Genomic DNA, 18,456 nt, shown 5'->3' with positions numbered 1-18,456 from the left:
CCACACAGGTTCTGACAGGACTGAGCCGGATGTGAGATTAGGGTGGACTAACTATTTTGTTTAATGTTTTGTTTTGATTTGGGGTACTGGAGGTTGAACCCACGGGTGCTCTACCTCTGAGCTACATCCTAGTCCTTTTCACTTTTTATTTTGAGACCAGAATCTTGTTAAATTGCTCAGGCTGGCCTCCAACTTGCGATTCTCCTGCCACAGCCTCCTGAGTAGCGGGGGGACTACAGGTGTGTGCCACAGTCCTGACTTGGGCTACTCAGTTTTGAGAGCAAGTTACAAAGGGTTTGCATGTTCTTTGGTGGGCTCTGAGGGGCCATGGAGAAGGGTGATGTCACCTGAACCTGCAAGTGGATGGTCAGCTCCACCTGCCCCTCATCCACAATGCAGCGATTCCTCTAGCCAGGGTGGGTGGGTGAAAAGAAAGGTCCTCACCTCTTCAGAAAGACTCTGCCAGGACAGAGCTGCAGGTACTTCAGGACTCAGTTGGTCTGAGCTCCCCTCACTAACCCTTCATTCCATCTCCAGTTCACCCTGGTGCTCGGCATGGGTTCTGAGGGTGCCTAGGGACCTTGCATGTGTTGTCCAAGGTGCTGAAATAATGTCTCCCCTTTTAAGTATTCCCTTTGGAATGACTGGAACCCCCACCACTGTTTCTGTTGGGCAGAGAATTTCATTCTCATTTTACAGGTGAGAATTAGAAAATCCAAAGGAGGGTACCCAGAGCTATGAACTCGCTTATGACCTTCCAGCCCAAGACTATCCTCCCCCACTGGGAAGCCCTAGTGAGATTCACCAATGGCTGCCCCCAAATAATGCCATTGCTGCTGCCGAGCTAACGGGTAAAATGCCCAGGGTCTCTTCCCACCTCCATCCCCATCTCTGTTCCCCAAATGCTGACATATCCACCTCACAGTGCCTCCTGGGACTGACTGATCACTCAGGGTGATGCACAGGTGCTTGGGTGGATCTGCCTGCAACAGCTAGCTCATCCTGACACGTGTGTGTGTGTGTGTGTGTGTGTGCATGCCAGGACTTGGGGAAGCAAGTCCCCTCACCACCCTAAAAACTTAGCATTCCACCAGGGTTCTATTATGTTCCAGGCACTAAGCTGTGAGTTTTCTGCATGAAGTTTCCCACTCTCACAGCTAAAGTCTCCTGTAACAGATGAGGACATTCAGGCTGAAGCAGGACAGTGACTTGCCAGTAGGCTGAGCAGGGGTGGGAAAGCCAGGATTTGAACACATATTTGTGTGGTTCTACAGCACCCCTTCCATCAGAGCTCATCAGCTAACAAAAGAGCTTTTGGGGGCTCCCGCCACTACTGGCTTCTTAATCCTAGGTGAGTCACTTATCCTGTTGGAACTTCAGCTCCTCGTTTGCAAATCGAGGAAAGTGCACCGCTGCAGGACTCCCGGGAGGCAAGGAGGAGATGATGCAGGCAGCACGGACTTGGTAAGTGTCGCTGCTGGTGTGGGAAAGATTATTATCAGAGCACCACTCCTTGGTGGTGGCTGGATGGGCGTCCAATGAGCCTTTGCATACACACCTCGCCCCAGTCTTTAGCAGAATGAATATCCAGTGTTTTGGTGAGAGGGGAGAGGGTGAGGGCCAACATGCCCAGCACGCCAAACAGGGCCTGCTTCTGCCCCATGTCCCTGTGCCCTCTGGAGGTGGGGACCACCTGGCTGGAGCAAGCAGGTCACTGAGGTCCCAGAGATGGTTCTGTACTATCTCATCAGCACTGGGCCTGGTGGTGTTGAGCCCAAGATCCCTCCCAGCCCTCAGAGAGTTGGCATTCATAAAGCTGCACGACATCCTCGTGGGAGGGGACAGCTGAGGATGTGGCCTCCTATCCATGACCAAGCATGTTGGCCACTCACATCTGACAGCAGGCAAGACTGCTTGACTCCTTCTATCTTACAGATAAGGAAACTGAGGCCCAAGAAGGTGAAGTGAGGCATCCAAGGTCGCCGAGCCTAGGGTGAAGGTCTCTGAACTTCCAGAGACTGGATCTTTTAATTAGCCCATCGCCAATTCCCTATCCTAAAGCCTGTTGGGAAACAGGCAAACCATCCAACAGACAAAGGCACATCTAATTATTACTGACTGCGGGGTAGTTAAAGGGGAGTGTGCTCTGCAGATTGGTTGTCCCACCCCCCACTTTGGCCAGAGCTGGCTAATTGCAGGAAGTCACATACTTGAGAAGCTGGGGTGAGGGCAAGAGTAACAGTATCCCCCTTGGAGCCTGGTGCTTGCAGAAATGAGTCACTTGCTGGTTGAGAAGAGTTGACTGTGCTGTAATCACCTTGAGGGGACCCTGCCTAACACCCAACAGGGCCCCAGAAAAGCCTTTCCAGGTATAATGAGGCTGAGCAGGAGATGAATGGCAATTCACGGGGTCCCACCAGGGCAGCGTGGCTCACCATCTGTCTTCCTCCTGAGCCCCAGGCAGGAAGGACTCCACTGTGAGATAATGCCAGCAAGCATCAAGCCCCCCAGAGTTCAAGGACAGGAAGTAATTTGCATCCCAGATGGGAGGCGGTGGCCTGGCCTCTAGACTAGTGGAGCTCCGGCTGGAGGCAGTGAGCACAGCAGCCCTTCTCCCCAGGCCCTCGCCGCCCCTCCCAGGCCCTGATTTTCCCGTCTTCTGAGGAACAGAGATTAAGCAGGGATCTGGGGGTGAAAAGGGGGAACAAGGAGGTGGGGCTCTCAGGACACCCATGATGACGCACATGAGCAGACCGTGACACCCCTCAACGAGTCCCACCCACTTGGTGCACACGCCTTCTTGCTCTTGCTTTCCCTCATGTCCCCTGGAAGTGGCTATTTTCCCAATTTGGTCCATGGAGTCCACATAGCAGATCATCTTGGACATCAGTTGATTCAGCTCCCCTGGCCACTCACCATGTACACTCTCCCAAAGTCACAGAACGACTGTAGTAGCCACGCTGGAACTCGGCTAGGGTCGGGACACCCCATTAGCAGTTGGGTGCAGTCAACTTCAATCTCTTGATCATTTGTTCTGTGAGATTTTTAATCCCAAGTAATTATTCTCTCCTACCCAAACCCCAAACCTAGGGTGCTACCATTTTTCCGTGGAAGTTATGGACCACCACTCACACCAGTTCAGGCCAACTAGAAGGAAACCTCCAGAAGGAACAGACATTTTCCCTTTAAAGACACCAAAGAGTTTGTTTTCACCCAGCTTTATCTTTACTGAGGAAGAGGAAGAGCCATGATTTGTCATGCTTTGCAGACCAGGGATGACCTGCCCTCAAAAGACAGTGTCACCAAGTAAACAAGCCCCTCTCTGCCATTCTCATGACAGGGTTGTCTTGCAGACCGTGGGTCACCACCCTGGCAGCACACTGGCTTCAGTCAGATCACACCCAGACCAACAGTGCCAGCGCCTCTGGAAGTCCAGCCAGGTATCAGTGCAGCCCATGTCAAAAACCACAGCTGTGCATTCCCTTCCTCCTCAGCATCAATCAGCTTGTCAAAGCTGCAGAGCCTCAGACCCCACCCAGACCTGCCACATCCGAACCTGACATTCAACAAGGCCCACTGCTACAGCGGCTCTGGGTGGCCTTTCTCTACACCAGGAAGCCACCGCAAAGGCAGGTGTTTCATTTCATGGGTGAGGAAGCAGAGCCTAAGAGAGGTTATGTTGGCCTAAGGTCACACATCAGTGAGTTGGACAGCTAGGATGTGACGCAGATCCATTTCCAGAGGCCACACTCTTACACTGCACAAACCACTTCCTATAGCACAATTAAAAAAAAAGAGTCTGGGGGACGTCTACACGAGGGTCCTTGGCCTCACAGCGAATGCCCCACCTTTGAATAGGATTCTACTTTCAGTGTCAAGTTCCCCAGAATCAAACCTCATAAAGACGAGCATAATTCATGAGGAAACCCAAACAGTAAACAAACATGTGGGGAAAATGTTCACTCTCCCTAGTAATCAGAGAAATGCAAATTAGAGCAACAGTGAGGAACCATTTTCTACCTATCTAATTAGCAAAGATTTTTTTTTTTCTTAATGTTAGCGAAATTGAAATAGGTATACTCACAGACTACTGGTGACAGTGTAGATTTATATAACCCTGCAGGAAAGTGATATGGCAACATCCATCAGGAGCCATAAATATATTATGCCCACTGACCTAGGAATTCACCCTAAGGAAATAATTCAATAGGCGTGGGGGGAAGTGGTAGGAACTGGCTCACTGCGAGCCGGCTGTGATCGCTGGAATCAACTTAATATTCAGCGATAAGGGAATGGCTGAGCAAACTGGGGGTTCACGGGCTCTTGCAGTTCTGCAGCCATTTAAGATGATAATTAAGACGCAGCAACATAGAAGTGTAGGTGAAAGAAGGCAGAACAGAAAACAGCATAAGTGCACTGTGGGTATTATGATGTAAAAATGTCACCCTCATGAGGACACAGACAGGGAGGAACTGGGCACAAAAGAAAGCTAGGAGCAGAGGGTGATTGAGTGACCTCCTCCGCTGTCGCTTTTACAATGACAAACCCCAGCCCTTGGAGAACAGCCTCAGGGGCTCTCCTGTCATAGACTCTCTGAAGGGGACACAGGGGACACTTGTGTCCAAACCCCTCTTGCCAGGGGGGAGCTGACCTGGAAGTGGTCAGGGAGGCCATGAGGGGCCGTCTTGTCTTACCATGAAGCCTGGGGCACAAGTGCAGCTCCCAGTGATGCTGTGGCAGTCAGCACCGTTCTGACAGGTGCAAGGCAGCTGGCAGCCATCGCCGTAGTAGCCAGCAGGGCAGGACTCATTGCAGTGGTGGCCAGACCAGCCTGGCTGGCAGGTACAGGCTCCAGTGACAGGGTGGCAGCTGAGTCAATGAGAGAAAGGGGAGAGGACAGTCCGTCAGGGTTGTAGCCATGTCCCACTTTCTGCTCACCCCGAACCTGGGTCTGCCCAGCATAGCCAGATTGAAGGACCTGGGAGGTCAAATGGCTCAGTGCCTTGCTTGTTTATCAGAAGATACTCAGACCACATTAATGGCCTCATGAGTCCCCAGAAACAGGCTCAGGTGGTTATGTAATTTGCCTAAAGTCACACAGCAAGGATTAGCTTGTAGCAAGATCAGGGTTAGACCCCAGACCTTCTGACTCCCAAACATGTACACTTTATGAAACAACTACACAGAGACCAGAGTCTCTAGTCCCTCTCTAGTCATGTAGGCTACGGGGTCCAGGGTTTCACACACACCTCACCCAAGGCAGATCCCTAGTGTGGCCCCAAAAGATGGCAACGACACTCAGAGCCTCCCCAACTTGCAGGTGTTTGATGGATGTCAGATGAATTAAGATCAGACCCCAGGGTAGATGTGGCCTTTCCTCACCAGCAACATCTGCACTATAAAGTTCCCCCAAACCTGTGCTTTGCTAAGGCCCTTTCATGGTAGATGGGCTCTTTCTGATCCAGCGAGGCCACAGAAAGGACCATTTGGCTGGAAGCAGGTGCTGCCTGGCATGACCCCAGAGAGGGCAGCGACCTCTGGCAGGCAGTGGTGTGATCCAGCAGCCAACGTCCATTCATGGTCAGGGGGATGCTGGATGTGCTGCTCGCAGCTCCTACAGGAGTGCAACACGGACGGCCACAGCTGCTGGGGCCGAAATCCTGAGGCCACATTTCCCTCCCGCTGCTCCACATCAGGGACACTAAGGTGGGCATCTGCTGGGTGAACTGGCCTTCTCTGTGCTCACCTCTGGTTTCAAGGCTCCCTCTGGAACCAACCTTTCTTAGAACGGCTGGGAGCTGAGGCTGTTCCACCTGCTTCCTTCCTTTCCTCTCCCCTCCACGCGGGTCAGACCTGCATTGCAGTCTGACGGCTCCCTCCCCGTTTTCCTTGCACACAGATGTGTCCCCTAGTAAATCATTTGCTTTTGGCATATGCCTCTGGGACTGCCCAGACTCACACACCAGAAAAGGAGCTGGATGGTGGAAACAAGCCTCTAGACTCCCCGAGTGTCCCCTGCTCTGGAGTCTTGCTCCAGGGAAACTATCCAGAGAAATGTGCACTGGGCTGGCAGGAGGCCAGCTTTCTGGCTAAGTTTCCAGGAGAGCGGGGCTTTGTCTCTCTGGGCTACAGATGGGTTCCCAGGTCCTGGCTTAGAGTCACTGCCCAATTACATATTTGGGAGTGAGCACAGCTTTCCCCGAGTTTGATTGTATTCTGTGTCTGTCTGCCCCACCGGGCGCGGCTCTCTGGGGGGAGTCCTTGTCTGTCTCACTTACCTCTCAGGGCCCGGCAGGGGTCCTGGCACAGGGGAGGCACTTAATGTATATTTGACGAATGAATTAATGAACAAACTAATTATGTGCAGCCCAACCAAGCAGTTTCTCATCTGGGGGCCCTGGTTTTCTCACAGAAAATGAGGGGGTGGACAGAGGCAGACGATTCCTGAATAGTAAGTGCAAGTAGCTAATAATCATTTTGGAAGATGTTTAGTCTCATTAATCATCAAGTCAAAACAACAATTGGATCTCACTTTTTTCTCTACCAAAACAGTAAAGATGTTTTTTTTAAAAAATGCTGGTAAAAATTTCAAAAATGATTTGAGGTTACATGTCAGGAGACCTAAAAACGTTCTGACTCTTTGGTCTCGTAATTCCATTTCCAAGAATCTATCCTAAGGAAATAATCAGAGTCATGCAGAAAGATTTATGCACAGAGATGTTCCCTGAAGCATTATTTATAACTGTGGAAAATGGAAGCAATTTGAATAATAATAAATAATATGTGACCAGGCTATTAAAGCACCAGGCACTTTACACACATATTTCTAACCTTCAGCAAGCCTGTGAATTAGGAATTTGAGCCTTTGCACAGATGGCAGCTGGAGGTTACATGACTTGTCCAAGGTCACACAGCGAATGGGTGAGTGGTAGAGCAGGGTCTATCTGGCCATATTTATCTCCTGCCTCAGGCTGTCTCTGACACCAGGGTGATGGTCAAATAAATTATGATCATCCGCATGAAGGAATGCTAGAGAGGGATCCATTCGTTTTCAAGATATTTAATGACATGATACAGAGTTGTTATGATCTGCATCTGAAATGTCCCCAAGTCTCTTGTATTGAAGGCTTGGTCCCCAAGGCAGCAGCCTTCACAGGAGGGGCTTTTGGAAAGTGATTGGATCATGAGGACTGTCACCTCACCAGGGGATTAAACTATTTGATGGGTTCATTCATAATTTTAATGGATTATTGGGAAGTGGTGGAAACTGTGAGGTGAGACCTAGTTGGAGGAAGTAGGTCCTTGGGGTGTGCCCTGGAAGGGCATTTCTTGTGTGTGGTCCCTTCCTTTCTCTCTTCTTGCTCATCCTCTCTCTCTCTCTCTCTCTCTCTCTGAGGAACTTCCCTTCGCCATGCTTTTCTGCCATGATGCTCTGCCTCGATCCAGGCCCAAGGCTATGGAGCCAGCAGACCATGGACTGACGCCTCTGAAACCATGAGCCCAAAACAAATCTTTCCTCTTCTAAGTTGTTTCTCTTGGGTTCTTGTCATAGTGACAAAAAGCTGCCCAACACATATCTTAGTGAAATAAGTAAATTCCGTACAAAGTCGTGATGTGAAATATGAAAAAGTGAGATAGACACAGACATGGATGAAGAATGAACAGTTTACAACGAAATTTCGTGCTGACCTCTAGGTTTAGAAATTATGAGTGACTCTTAAGTTTTTTCTTTAAATGTCTATGTATTCTCTAACTTTCCAAAACTGAGTGTCTTATCAAATTTATAAACAGATGCAAAACAATTAAAAATTGTAAATATGTAACAAAGAAGCATGGGTGTAAGGGATGAGTTCTTGAAACTTTCTGACCTTCACATTCTAGAATCAACACCCCACCCCCCTCCAAATATTGATGGGCACAGATGCCATAGGCAGAACCCACTTGGTGTCCCTGACCCTCAGCCCTCTCCACTCAAAGCCCTTAGGCAGACTCTTTCTAGGTTTCAACTTTCCAGGGGCCTCTCTGGGATTGAGGCTTAGGGTAGGGGGACCGGCTCAGTCATGGTCATGAGGGCTGACACGCTTGGACCCAGGAATGACCCAGTAAGCCCTGGCTGCAGCCATTGGCCCTCCCCAGTCCTGGAGATTCTAAAAAGGGTCTCAGGCACTTTTCTGCTCTTCTCCTCAGAAGATTCTTCTGCTCTCTCTGTCTCCAGAAGCATTGGGCTGGAATTCACCCACTGCAGGCTCTTACTGTGGCCAGGGTGCGGCCACCTGAAAACACACCTGCTCACAGTGCAAACCACACGGACTGCGCAGAGCTTGCTTTTCCGCCTTTGATCTCTGCCGCCATCTTTGGCTGCTTGGAGGCTGTCTAGATGCTGATTTTACTCTCCACTCTGGGAAACAGAAGGCCCAAGACCAGATCTGAAATCATCCTTTTCTTTTGGCTCTTCACACCTCTAGGATACTATTTCCAAAAATAATATATCTGTGTTCTTAATTTCATTATTTGTCTTATCTTATAAAACTCCAAAAGTCCTTTTGAAAAGAGCATGGGGAATGGACAGCTGGGGGCCGTAGTCACTGTGCTCACGCCTTTGTCCCTCCGGAGAGGGACTTGCACGTTCCCTGCTCCCAAGCTTCTCTTCCTCCCACCTTGAGTCCCAGGCCCCTGAGGAGGCTCAGGCGAGACCCACTGTCACTGTGTGCAGGCTGGCTCCAGTCTCTCTGGTTTCCCCTGCTTTTCTCCTGTTTTCCCCAGAAAGAGATTAATCACAGGCTAATGGGAACTGAAAGATGGACAATGCGGGAATCTTCTCAGAGTGATTTTTCTGCCTTCCTCTTGGCCGCGCTGAGATTTCCATCAAGGCCTCATCTGTTGGCTAAATCAAATCTTTCAGAGGTAATACATGATTGCGCCTTCTGGCATTGGTCTATGACAATCTAATTGTGGAAGGGACACTTAGAGGCCTGATGCTCAGGGTGCTCTTCCTCAAGGTTACTCCTTTATGAAGGAGGGTGGCTTCTTTGTGTGTGCTACAGAGTTGATGGAGTGGGGAAGCTCCCGGCCACTTCTTCCTTCCCAGGGTGTGACTCGACCCTGGGAAGCAGCCTGGGTTGGGGGCGGGAGCATAGAGAGGTTGGGCTGGGTGGCAGGACTGTGCTTGGCTGGCCTCGGGAGTACTTTGTCTTAAGACCTACAAGCCATTAGGGAGCAGGGGACTTTGTGGTAAGTTGTGCAGAAGTTGGGGGGAAATGAGATGTGGCTTCCAGGGATCTCACCTTCATCTCTTGGGGAGTGGGGTGGCAATTTCACTTTCAAAGACTACTAGAGAGGTTTCCCCCACTAGGCTGATGGAAAGTGATGGACAGGCTGGGAAACAGGCATAGAGGGGAGAAGAGTCAGACAATTGCTTAGACAGAGGTCGGTCTGAGGCCAGGACCTCAGGTCCAACACCCACCCCGTAGCTGCGACTTAACTGCTTTGAGATTGGGAGTCAGAGAGTTGCTCCTTTGCTTTTCTTGAATCCCAAGAGAAGCCTCTGTAATGGGTCAAAGACTCATGGGGAGAGAGGGGCTGACCTGTGTCCACTCAGAGGGGAAGAGCTCTTCTCTGTGTCCATGAGATCAAAGCCAAGCGCAGCATGAACGAGTCCAGTTAGAGCAGAGGCTGTCAACCTCAGACGGTCTCACTTCCCACCTGACCTGGGGAGTTGGCAATGACTGGAAGCATTTCTGATGGTCACAACTTGGGCATGGGAAGGGGACACCACTGTTATTCTCTGGGTAGAGACCAGGGATCCTGCCAAACACTTCACAATGCACAGGACAGCCATGCGCAACCAAGAACCATCCAGCCCAAAATGTGAACAGTGACAGGATTGAGAAAGCCTGAGCTAGACAGAACCAAAAAACGTTTGGGGGCCCAGCCACTGGGGCAGTGTGCTAGGAGAAAGGGGTGAAATGTTAAAGAGCAAAATTAGGCAGACATCAGATCCCGTGCAGAACACCTGGAGAGACGAGCTGTTCAACATGAACGCAGTGATGCTTTTTCACTGAAGACCTACTCTGTGCCAGGCACTGTGCAATACTGACATAGCAGCCACAGAAATGGACAAGCCAGGCCACTTGTGCCCTCAGGGCCCAGGCTGTGACAAAGCTCCCCTTCAGTGAGAACATGAATTCTGAGGAGCACGCCTGGGGTGGCCTGGAAGGCACCTTGGAGCCCCCACTCCCAGGAATCGCTACTGCCTCCCAATCCCTGAAACATGACATGCGTTAAAGACAGTAAAGCAAATAATCATTAATATTGGATGGGCTGAGATTAGCGACAGAGAAGAGGGAGTCCTTCCAGATTAATAATGCATGGAGGACTCCTTCAGAGGAGAGATAAATTATGCAGGGCACGGTTGCTCAGGCACGGGAGGAAAACAATAGCTCTTTAATTTGGGGCTTGGCTGGATCTCTGTGGCAGAGGCTCCCCCTGCACTGGAACTCAGCAGAAGCCTTGCGGAAGCCTTGGAGCCTTCCTTGTCTTCCCAGCGGGGGGTGGGTGTCCACGCGTGGTTCTGACAAGTGGAACAGAGGCAGCTGCCCATTCCCTGACCAGCCACATGGGGTCCTGTTTTTAATGCCTGCTCTGCAGACCCAGCCCAGATGCCACCTCCTCCAGGAAGCCTTCCCAGACCAGGGTAGCAGTCTCTAACTAATGGTAGGTGTGGTTAGGTGAACAGAATTTTTCTTTCTCAGCAGGATATAATAGAGAGCTGTGCCTCTGGTGTTGTCTTGTATTTGAAGGAAAATGGTGAACTTTACTCAGGATGAGTGAGCACTCAGACTTGTTCCTGAGGGCTGCCTCATGGCCCAGCCCTAGAGTACTCAGTGTTTGTTGAATGAATGAATGAGCGAATAAATCCCAGGTCACATACAGGCCGGTTTCTGGCTCCAGCACCTCTCTGGACAGTCTCCTTCCCAATTTCCACCCTTGCTTAGAACCACCTCCGCTCAGCCTTGAGGACCATTTTCAACTAAGCCATGACACACGCTGAGGGGCCTCTGCTGGCAGTGACCAGAGACTCCTAGGTGACCTGTGAAAAACCAAGCTGGCAATGAAGAAGGGCAGAGGCTGAGTCCAGCTGTCCTGGCACCAGGGCTGCAAACTGAGTGTGCTCTGCTTCCCCAACAGCAGCAGCACCACTGCCCAGAGCAGCCAGGGCCCCGGGGGGGGCTGTCCACAGGCGGAGGGAGAGGGGTGCTCCCTGCACCTGCTCCCACCAGGTGAGAGGCAGCCAGAACAAAGGGCTGGGTCTCGCTGACGCGGGCTGGGGCATGGTGCAGGGAGGGAGGAGCCTTCAGGGCAGCCTGGGGCAGCAGGGGCCAGCTTCTGCTCAGGTGCCCCAAGCTACAAAGGACCAAGAAGCAGGGAAGAGCAGGCCCCAAGCTGAGGCCCTGATGAAGGGCTGGCTTCTGTCCCTCCTGTTCCTCTACCTTGCCAGGACCTCCTGGGACAACGCTCCCTGGGCCCCAGATGGGTCATACGGATTGTTAAGGTCCCTTCTGGTGTTGGCCCTCTGTGGCGCAAGGCCCTGCGGTCACCACGCCCTCTCCCTGCTGCAGTGTGTGGGGTCTCCGAGAGCCACGGTCTGAGGTGCAGGCAGCTGTTTGTGGAAGACAGAAGCGAGTGGGTTCTGGTCCTGACTCCAGCCACATGGCCTTGGCTTCCCCTTGTTATCAAGGCAGTTACAGGAGCTGATGGCTGAGGTCTCCCAGCTCCCGCCCACCCTTTCCACCAGAGCCCCCTGCCCCAGCCCAGACCCACCTGATGGTGTTCTCGGGGTCACAGGGACAGGGCAAGAGGCAGCCTGGGCCGTGCAGACCCTCGGGGCACAGTCGCTCCTGGCAGCGAGGGCCCTTGTAGCCGGGTTCACACTCGCAGGCTCCTGTGCTGGGCGAACACTGGCCCCCGTTGTGGCAGTCACAGCGCTGCGAGCACTGGAAGCCGAAGGTCCCGAAGGGGCACTCCTCTTGGCACCTGTGGAGTAGCAGAGTGGGCTGTGGCTGGGCTCCCTCACCTGCTCTTCCAGATCCTTCCAGAATGTTCCCTTCCCTGCTTCCCCAGCTGATGGCCTCCCTCCTTTCTCCTCCTCCAGGAAGCACTCCATGGTGTAGTTACCCTGTCGGCTCCCTGCCTCAGGCCCCGTCTCCTTGGCACCCCAGCAATGAGTTTATGCACCCCAGCAATGACAATTATGTTTCACTGAGGCCAAACCTGATGTTTTTTCTACCTGTGGTGAACTACTTATGTTGTGGTTTAAATGTTTGTATCTCCTCCCGAATTCAGGATGGAACTTAATCCCCAGTGCAACAGTGTTAAAAGGTGCTGCCTTTGAGAGATTAGGTCATGAGGCTTCTGCCCTCCTGAATGGATTCATGTGCCCATAAAAGGGCTGGAGGGAACTAGCTAGGTCCCTTTCTTTGTCCTTCCATCCCTTGTAACACATGAGGACACAGCGTCCAAGGTGTCATCTTAGAAACAGAGACCAGGCCTTCACCAGCACTTTGATCTTGGCCATCTGGGCCCCCAAATTGTGAGAACTGGAAAACCATATTTATAAATTATCCAATCTCAGGTATTTTGCCATAGCAGCATGAATGGACTAAGATGATGTTTAGTATAAAACTTATCATCTAACCACTAAAGCCACTCAGTGGCTTTAAATACATTCATACTGTCATGAAACTATTACCACCATTCATCTCCAAAACTTCTTCATCTCCGCAAGCTGAAACTCAGTACCAATTAACAATAAACCTTATGTTTAAAATATATATCTTAACACGTCTGAAATCAGATAAGTCGTATAACTGATGGCGTGACATAGTTTAATTATAAGTATTTTTCATTCTTAGCAGTGTATAAAATAATGACGCATCTTACAATCCGTGGCATCTTAGGTTGGATGAAATGGGGTAATTTCGTTTCTCTGTGTTCAGTTGGGACAGACATAGTCTCTCTTTTCTGCTGAGCGATGATTCTCCTTTCCTAGGTGGGTCTTCCCCTGAGGAGAAGAGGCACCTCCTTCATCAGACGGGGGCCATTTCCTTTTCCTGGGACTGGACATCTCTTCAAGGCTGGGGCCAGGATTGGGTCTCTCCGTCACCTGTGAGCCTCCATTCCCACCCCAACGAGGAGGACTGGGCCGTTTCGTGTCCTGTGTGTGCTCCGGCTGGTGCTTAGAGTGCCCAGCATAATAACAATTATTCTTCACATGACTCACAACCACCAGGTGTGGATCCTCTGTGGATGGACGTGACCCCTCTGCTGACTGAATGTGCCTCTTGATATTGCCCAGGGCTAGTTCCCAGGGCAGGCAAATTCATTGTCCTAGCAACTGGACCCTGGCAAGGTAAGGGGTAAACCTGGGGGTGACTCCTGCATCCCTATGACAAAGGGAAATGACCTCTGGCCTCTGGAGTTTGGATTCTCGGTTCCCCAGTGCTGCTGCAGTGGAGAGCTGACCCAAAGGACACCCACGTCCTCGTCATAAAATGGGACACTAACGAAACCTTGTTTGGGGATTAAATGAGATAATGTGTGTAATGTTTAGAGAGGTGCCTGGCCCATGCTCAGAGTTCGGTACCACATGTTAGTCATTATTATTGCTCCCGTTAATACTGTTTCTTAAAACAGAGCCCATCTGGTGTTCTGATTTTGGATCCTGACATGAAAAAACCCAAAGGGAAGAATTCTCATGTTCACAGTGGGGAGAACTTGAGGAATTATGTGTTTAAATGATCATGTTTTCCCATTTCTCGGGTATTCTGTATGTCTTCTACAGTAATCAGGGGGAAAAGCAATAAAATATTTTTAAAAAATATTTTTTTAAAATATGGCCCAATCTTCTTTGTTTTATCCTTGAGGGTCATGGGTGAAACTGACCATAGGCAGGGCAGGGCGAGCCCATGTCCCTGAGAGCTCAGTGGCCCAACATGAGGGTGAGTGGCCACACCCCAGGAGATCTGGGAAGGCCGGTGGTGCCTGGGGGCAAGAGCAGCCAATGTGTCCCAGTCTCTTCTGTCGTTGCTGCTCTGTTCCCACAGTGACAGGGACAGGGAGAGTAACTGGCATCTGGCCTTAAGAGCTCCCCTCCCAGGAAGGACAGACAGCAGGGGTGAAGATGGCAATAGCCCCAAACGCCAGAGAGAAAGGGGCTTCCAGCCGCACAGGCTGAGCCCTGTTCCCAACCCCTGACGCCACTGATAATCTCGGAGGTGAGGTGACTGCTCCAAGCTCACGTAGCCTGTGAGTGGCCAAGATGACACTCGGTCATCTTCCTGCATATCCTGCTGCATGTCAACCAATCTGAGGCCTCAGGAAGAGAAAGAGAGTGGAAAAGAAAGAGAAGAAAGGGAAAGAGGGAGGGAGATGTCTAGAGAAGGAGTGGAGGAGGGAGGGCAGGAAGGAGGATGAGGCAGAAGGAAGGACGGGGACAGTTAGAGACCCGCAGAAGCACCATCTACCTGACTGGCAGGTCCCGGCTCAGCCTCAGGATGGATCTCTCCAGAAGTCACTGAGCTTTGCTTACCTCAGATGGCTCAAATGTCAGGAGAGAAAACTCACACCAGGAGACACCTGTTCCCCTTCATTGGAACACTCCTGTCCTCTGCCTAGCAGGACTGGACAGAACCTGGACATGAAGCTCCTCTGAAGGAGCTCCCGGCCATACATTTTGAGGTGACTGATTCCACAGCCCCACAGAAAAGAATCTAGAAATGAAATAATGGCAACCTAATCCATTTACATAATCAGCCTCTATTTTTTTCTTCCTCACAATTTAAACAACTTATTTATTTAGAGATCAAGCAACGATGGCTAATGAATTTTACACAAAGCATGCTAATAACGGGCCTGTGGAACAGAAGGGTAATCACAGCAGGAATTAGTTTTCTACTTAAACATCCTTCCTTTGCAACATATCAATCTAATGTGTCCAATCCGCCATTAACAACCAGATACATTGCTCAATTAAATTACAAAATGAGCTGCAAAGCCCTCGTTACGTCTTGTGTTTAATTTGCACTGGATTCAGCCTATCCGGGGAGGCCCGTGTTATTACACCCGCTCAGCGTTAATATGCTCGTGATGATTTGGGGTGGGTTAATGTGGCTGTCACCTACAAAATAAATGGAGGCAATTTTACAAAATATTAAACACCAGGCAGCCTATTTAGTTGGGAAACCCAAATGCTACGTGGCCCTCTGAACTGTCCTGTGGTTGATTGGCAAAGATTGCTGAAGGGGCCCTTGGCTTTGGGGGTTTCTGCCTGCCCACAGATCATGGGCCAGGTTCCAAGAAGAGATTCTGGACTCTCCACTCAGTCCATCTTGGCAGTGGACACTGCGAGCTGATGAGGTGGGGTCTTCGGGGGTAGGGTCTAGCTGACTGGAACCCTGGGCCTGCTTGTTTCCAATGACAAAAAGGCTACATTCTTTCTCATGTGGAAGTGGTTTGAAGCCAAGGGGTCCTGTTCTGATTTGGGGTCTTCCCTGGTTCCTGTCCCCAGCGGCTCATCCTTAGTGTTTCCTTACTTAAGGTAGAAGGTGCTCTCGTCCTGGGTCCCCAGATGCCAAGCCCACACTCTGTGCTGGGAAGAGTAGATGTGTAGATGAACAACGGTTGGCAGAGTCAGACAGGGCTTAAAGGCTTCAGACTGAGCCACAGAGGACCACGGTTAATGGATGGTCCCTCCTCTGGGCATCCCTGAGGACTGGGGTCGATTCCAGTGAGAGCTGAGCCTCCATTTCATCCATTAGGCCCTGATGGACGCATTGGGTGACTCTGTTTTGATCCCGCTTCTGGACGTCACCCAGGGAAGGGGCAGAGAGGTGGTGAACAAATGTTCTTGCTTTGCTTTGTCTGGGCAGAGCAACAAAACCCAGGGCCAGAAGTGAAACACGGATCTGTGGATCTGGGCAAGGGGGTGGGAGCCTCCTCGTCATTGGCCCTCTTGCTGGGAGAGACCCAGGTTGTGCCAAGTGAGGGGCAGGAGGCCTGGCCTGGGTCCCCCGAGCAAATGCCCTCCTCCAGCTCCAAGCCCACTCCCCACCACATACTCCACTTGCTGCCTCTCTTCCTCTGCCCCTGTGCTATCAGCGTGGCCTCCTTCCTCCAAGGTGGCCAGTGTGGACACGCAGCAGTTCCTCAGTTTTGTGGATCATCCACTGTGCCAGGCTGGTCTCATTTGAGGACACTGGGGCCCTGGTTCAGTCTGCTCTTGAGGCCATGGGCCTTTAGAGGATGCAAACTGATGTCAGTATATTTGGAGGGGGACTCAAATTTAGGAGTAAAAGTCCACTTCTAGAAGAAACCATGCAAACGGTGGGAACTGAATTTGCATTCAGCTTCTCTGAACTGGCTGTGCCGTTGTCTCCCTCCGTTAGTGCAGACAGTGGGTAGCAGTGCTCCCCTCCTTCCCCCAGGCACACCAGAGCAAATTCAGGGTCACTGGGCTGGGGAGGGGTTGCATCCTGCTGAGGAGGAAGGTTGAGTGGATGAATCCCCCTGGCAGGAGCACCCAGAATGTTTGCTGAGGAAAGAACTGGAAGGCGGGCAGACAGAGCGACGAGGGGTTGGTAAACCTCAGCCATTCCCTGCAAGGCTACTGTGAATAGGCAAGAGTCGACACCTTACCTGTCACCCATGTATCCAGCGGTGCAGTGGCACTGTCCAGTCACATGGTCACACTGCCCTCCGTGGTGGCAAGGGCAGTCCTGGCTGCAGTTCTGGCCAAATGTCCCTGGTGGGCAGGGCTGGGCACACACCGCTCCCTGAAACAGAGTCGGAAGACACACATGGTGGCGCTCCAGAGAGGTCATGCTCAGCCCACTCTCCTAGGAATGGCACATCTGCTGGGTCCCAGAGACCACCCCATCTTTCCAGTAGAAACAAAGAGATCTGGACACTATGTCTCCAAAGCCCTCCTCTTACAGATGGAGACACCGAGGCCAGCATGGCCATCTAACTATTTAGCACACATTTACAGCATGTGTGTTGTATACCAGGTGCTGTGTTAGGCACCAGCGGTACAGAAAAGGAGACTTGATTTCTGTCTTCCCAGTCCACTGGGGGGAGAGCCAGGAAAAGCCTAAGACACTGATAGTCTTGCACCGAAATGCAATAGAGAGCTGAGCAGACGTCAGGAGGAAGCCCCCGATTAAACATGCTGATGCAGAGACCTGCATTTATCTCCACTCCTTCCTCAAACTAGCCAATAGGAGAGCAAAGGACCCCAGAGGCCCGAACCCACAAGGACAAAAGGAATAGAGGACAAGAGATGTCCCAAGCTGGAAGATGGAAAAGCAGATGGAGGAGCAGTAACTGCTTCAGCTTCTGCTTTCTCAACAATGCTGAGTGCCCGCCAAGCAAGGGTGGGAAGCCACCGCAATGCTGGAGGATCCAGATCTTTCCAGCCTCAGAAAAGCTTGGGAACCCAGAAGCCCAGCATCCATGGAAGGCCAAGGCACAGGGAAGTTGAGCAGGACTGTTAGAAAGTTTATAAAAGAAGGGACAAGACCCTTGATTTGTCCCCACCTCAAATAACCAGGTGATTTCCCAAGCCTTTTGGAGAGGTTGAACACACAGGCTTTGGGCACAGGGACCCAGGAAAACTGAGGGTGGGGTGTAGTTCTACCTGCAGAATCATCAGACCCCCTGCTGGCTTCCCCTCAATCCCAGAATGATGATTGCCAAACTACACTTCCTGTGGCAGGAGGCTGAGGATCCCTTTTGGGAGACACTGATGAGCTCAGGAGAAACAACCCACAGATACTGATGTCTGAGGGTCCCAGCGGTCAACCTAGCATCTCCCTTTGCCTTTAGTTGACTTTTCTGAGGTTCACTATAAAGAATGATCCAAAGGTCAAAGATCACATGATATCTGAAGTAGGTTCTCATATGAAAGATGAAGACTGAAATAAATAGACAAAAGGAACACAGCGGAATCAGGAACTACGCCAGGAGCAAAGAAAACTTACGGAGAAACCCTCTCTCATAATATAAGTGAATATGACCGGCAGAACAGGCCCAGCGGCCTGCTGAGGGGCAGAGCTGCCCCCTCCCCCCGCGCCTGCAAGGTAGGCGGACCTGTGACTACCGACAGAACAGGCCCAGCGGCCTGCAGAGGGGCAGAGCCGCCCCCCGCACCTGCAAGGTAGGCGGACCTGTGACCCACCGGCAGGACAGGCCCAGCATCCTGTGGAGGGGCAGAGCTGCCCCACGCGCCTGCAAGGTAGGCGGACCTGCAACCACCAACAGAACAGGCCAGACCTGCAACTGACAGACAGAACAGGCCCAGCGGCCTGCAGAAGGGTAGAGCTGCCCCCCACCACGCCTGCAAGGTAGGCGGACCTGCGACCCACCGGCAGAACAGGCCCAGCGGCCTGCAGAGGGGCAGTG

The 18,456-nt window shown here is 51.5% G+C and overlaps 1 protein-coding gene across 4 annotated transcripts in view; it reads right to left on the bottom strand.

Annotated features, from left to right (window-relative positions):
* The window catches only part of Megf11 (multiple EGF like domains 11), a 212,489-nt gene that overhangs the window by 46,438 nt on the left and 147,595 nt on the right, over nucleotides 1-18,456 (bottom strand). For all 4 annotated transcript variants that reach the window (XM_048793497.1, XM_048793500.1, XM_048793499.1 and 1 more), the window contains 3 exons: nucleotides 16,693-16,829; nucleotides 11,821-12,033; nucleotides 4,695-4,869 (listed from right to left, as the gene is read on the bottom strand). In XM_048793497.1, the coding sequence (XP_048649454.1) occupies nucleotides 4,695-4,869; nucleotides 11,821-12,033; nucleotides 16,693-16,829 (525 nt within the window). The remainder of the gene's footprint in view (nucleotides 1-4,694; nucleotides 4,870-11,820; nucleotides 12,034-16,692; nucleotides 16,830-18,456) is intronic.

Source organism: Marmota marmota, unplaced genomic scaffold, assembly GCF_001458135.2.
Source record: "Marmota marmota marmota unplaced genomic scaffold, marMar, whole genome shotgun sequence".
NCBI classification, from domain to species: domain Eukaryota; kingdom Metazoa; phylum Chordata; class Mammalia; order Rodentia; family Sciuridae; genus Marmota; species Marmota marmota.
Note: the sequence above shows the minus strand (reverse complement) of the source record. Positions and strands in the feature narration are given on the sequence as shown.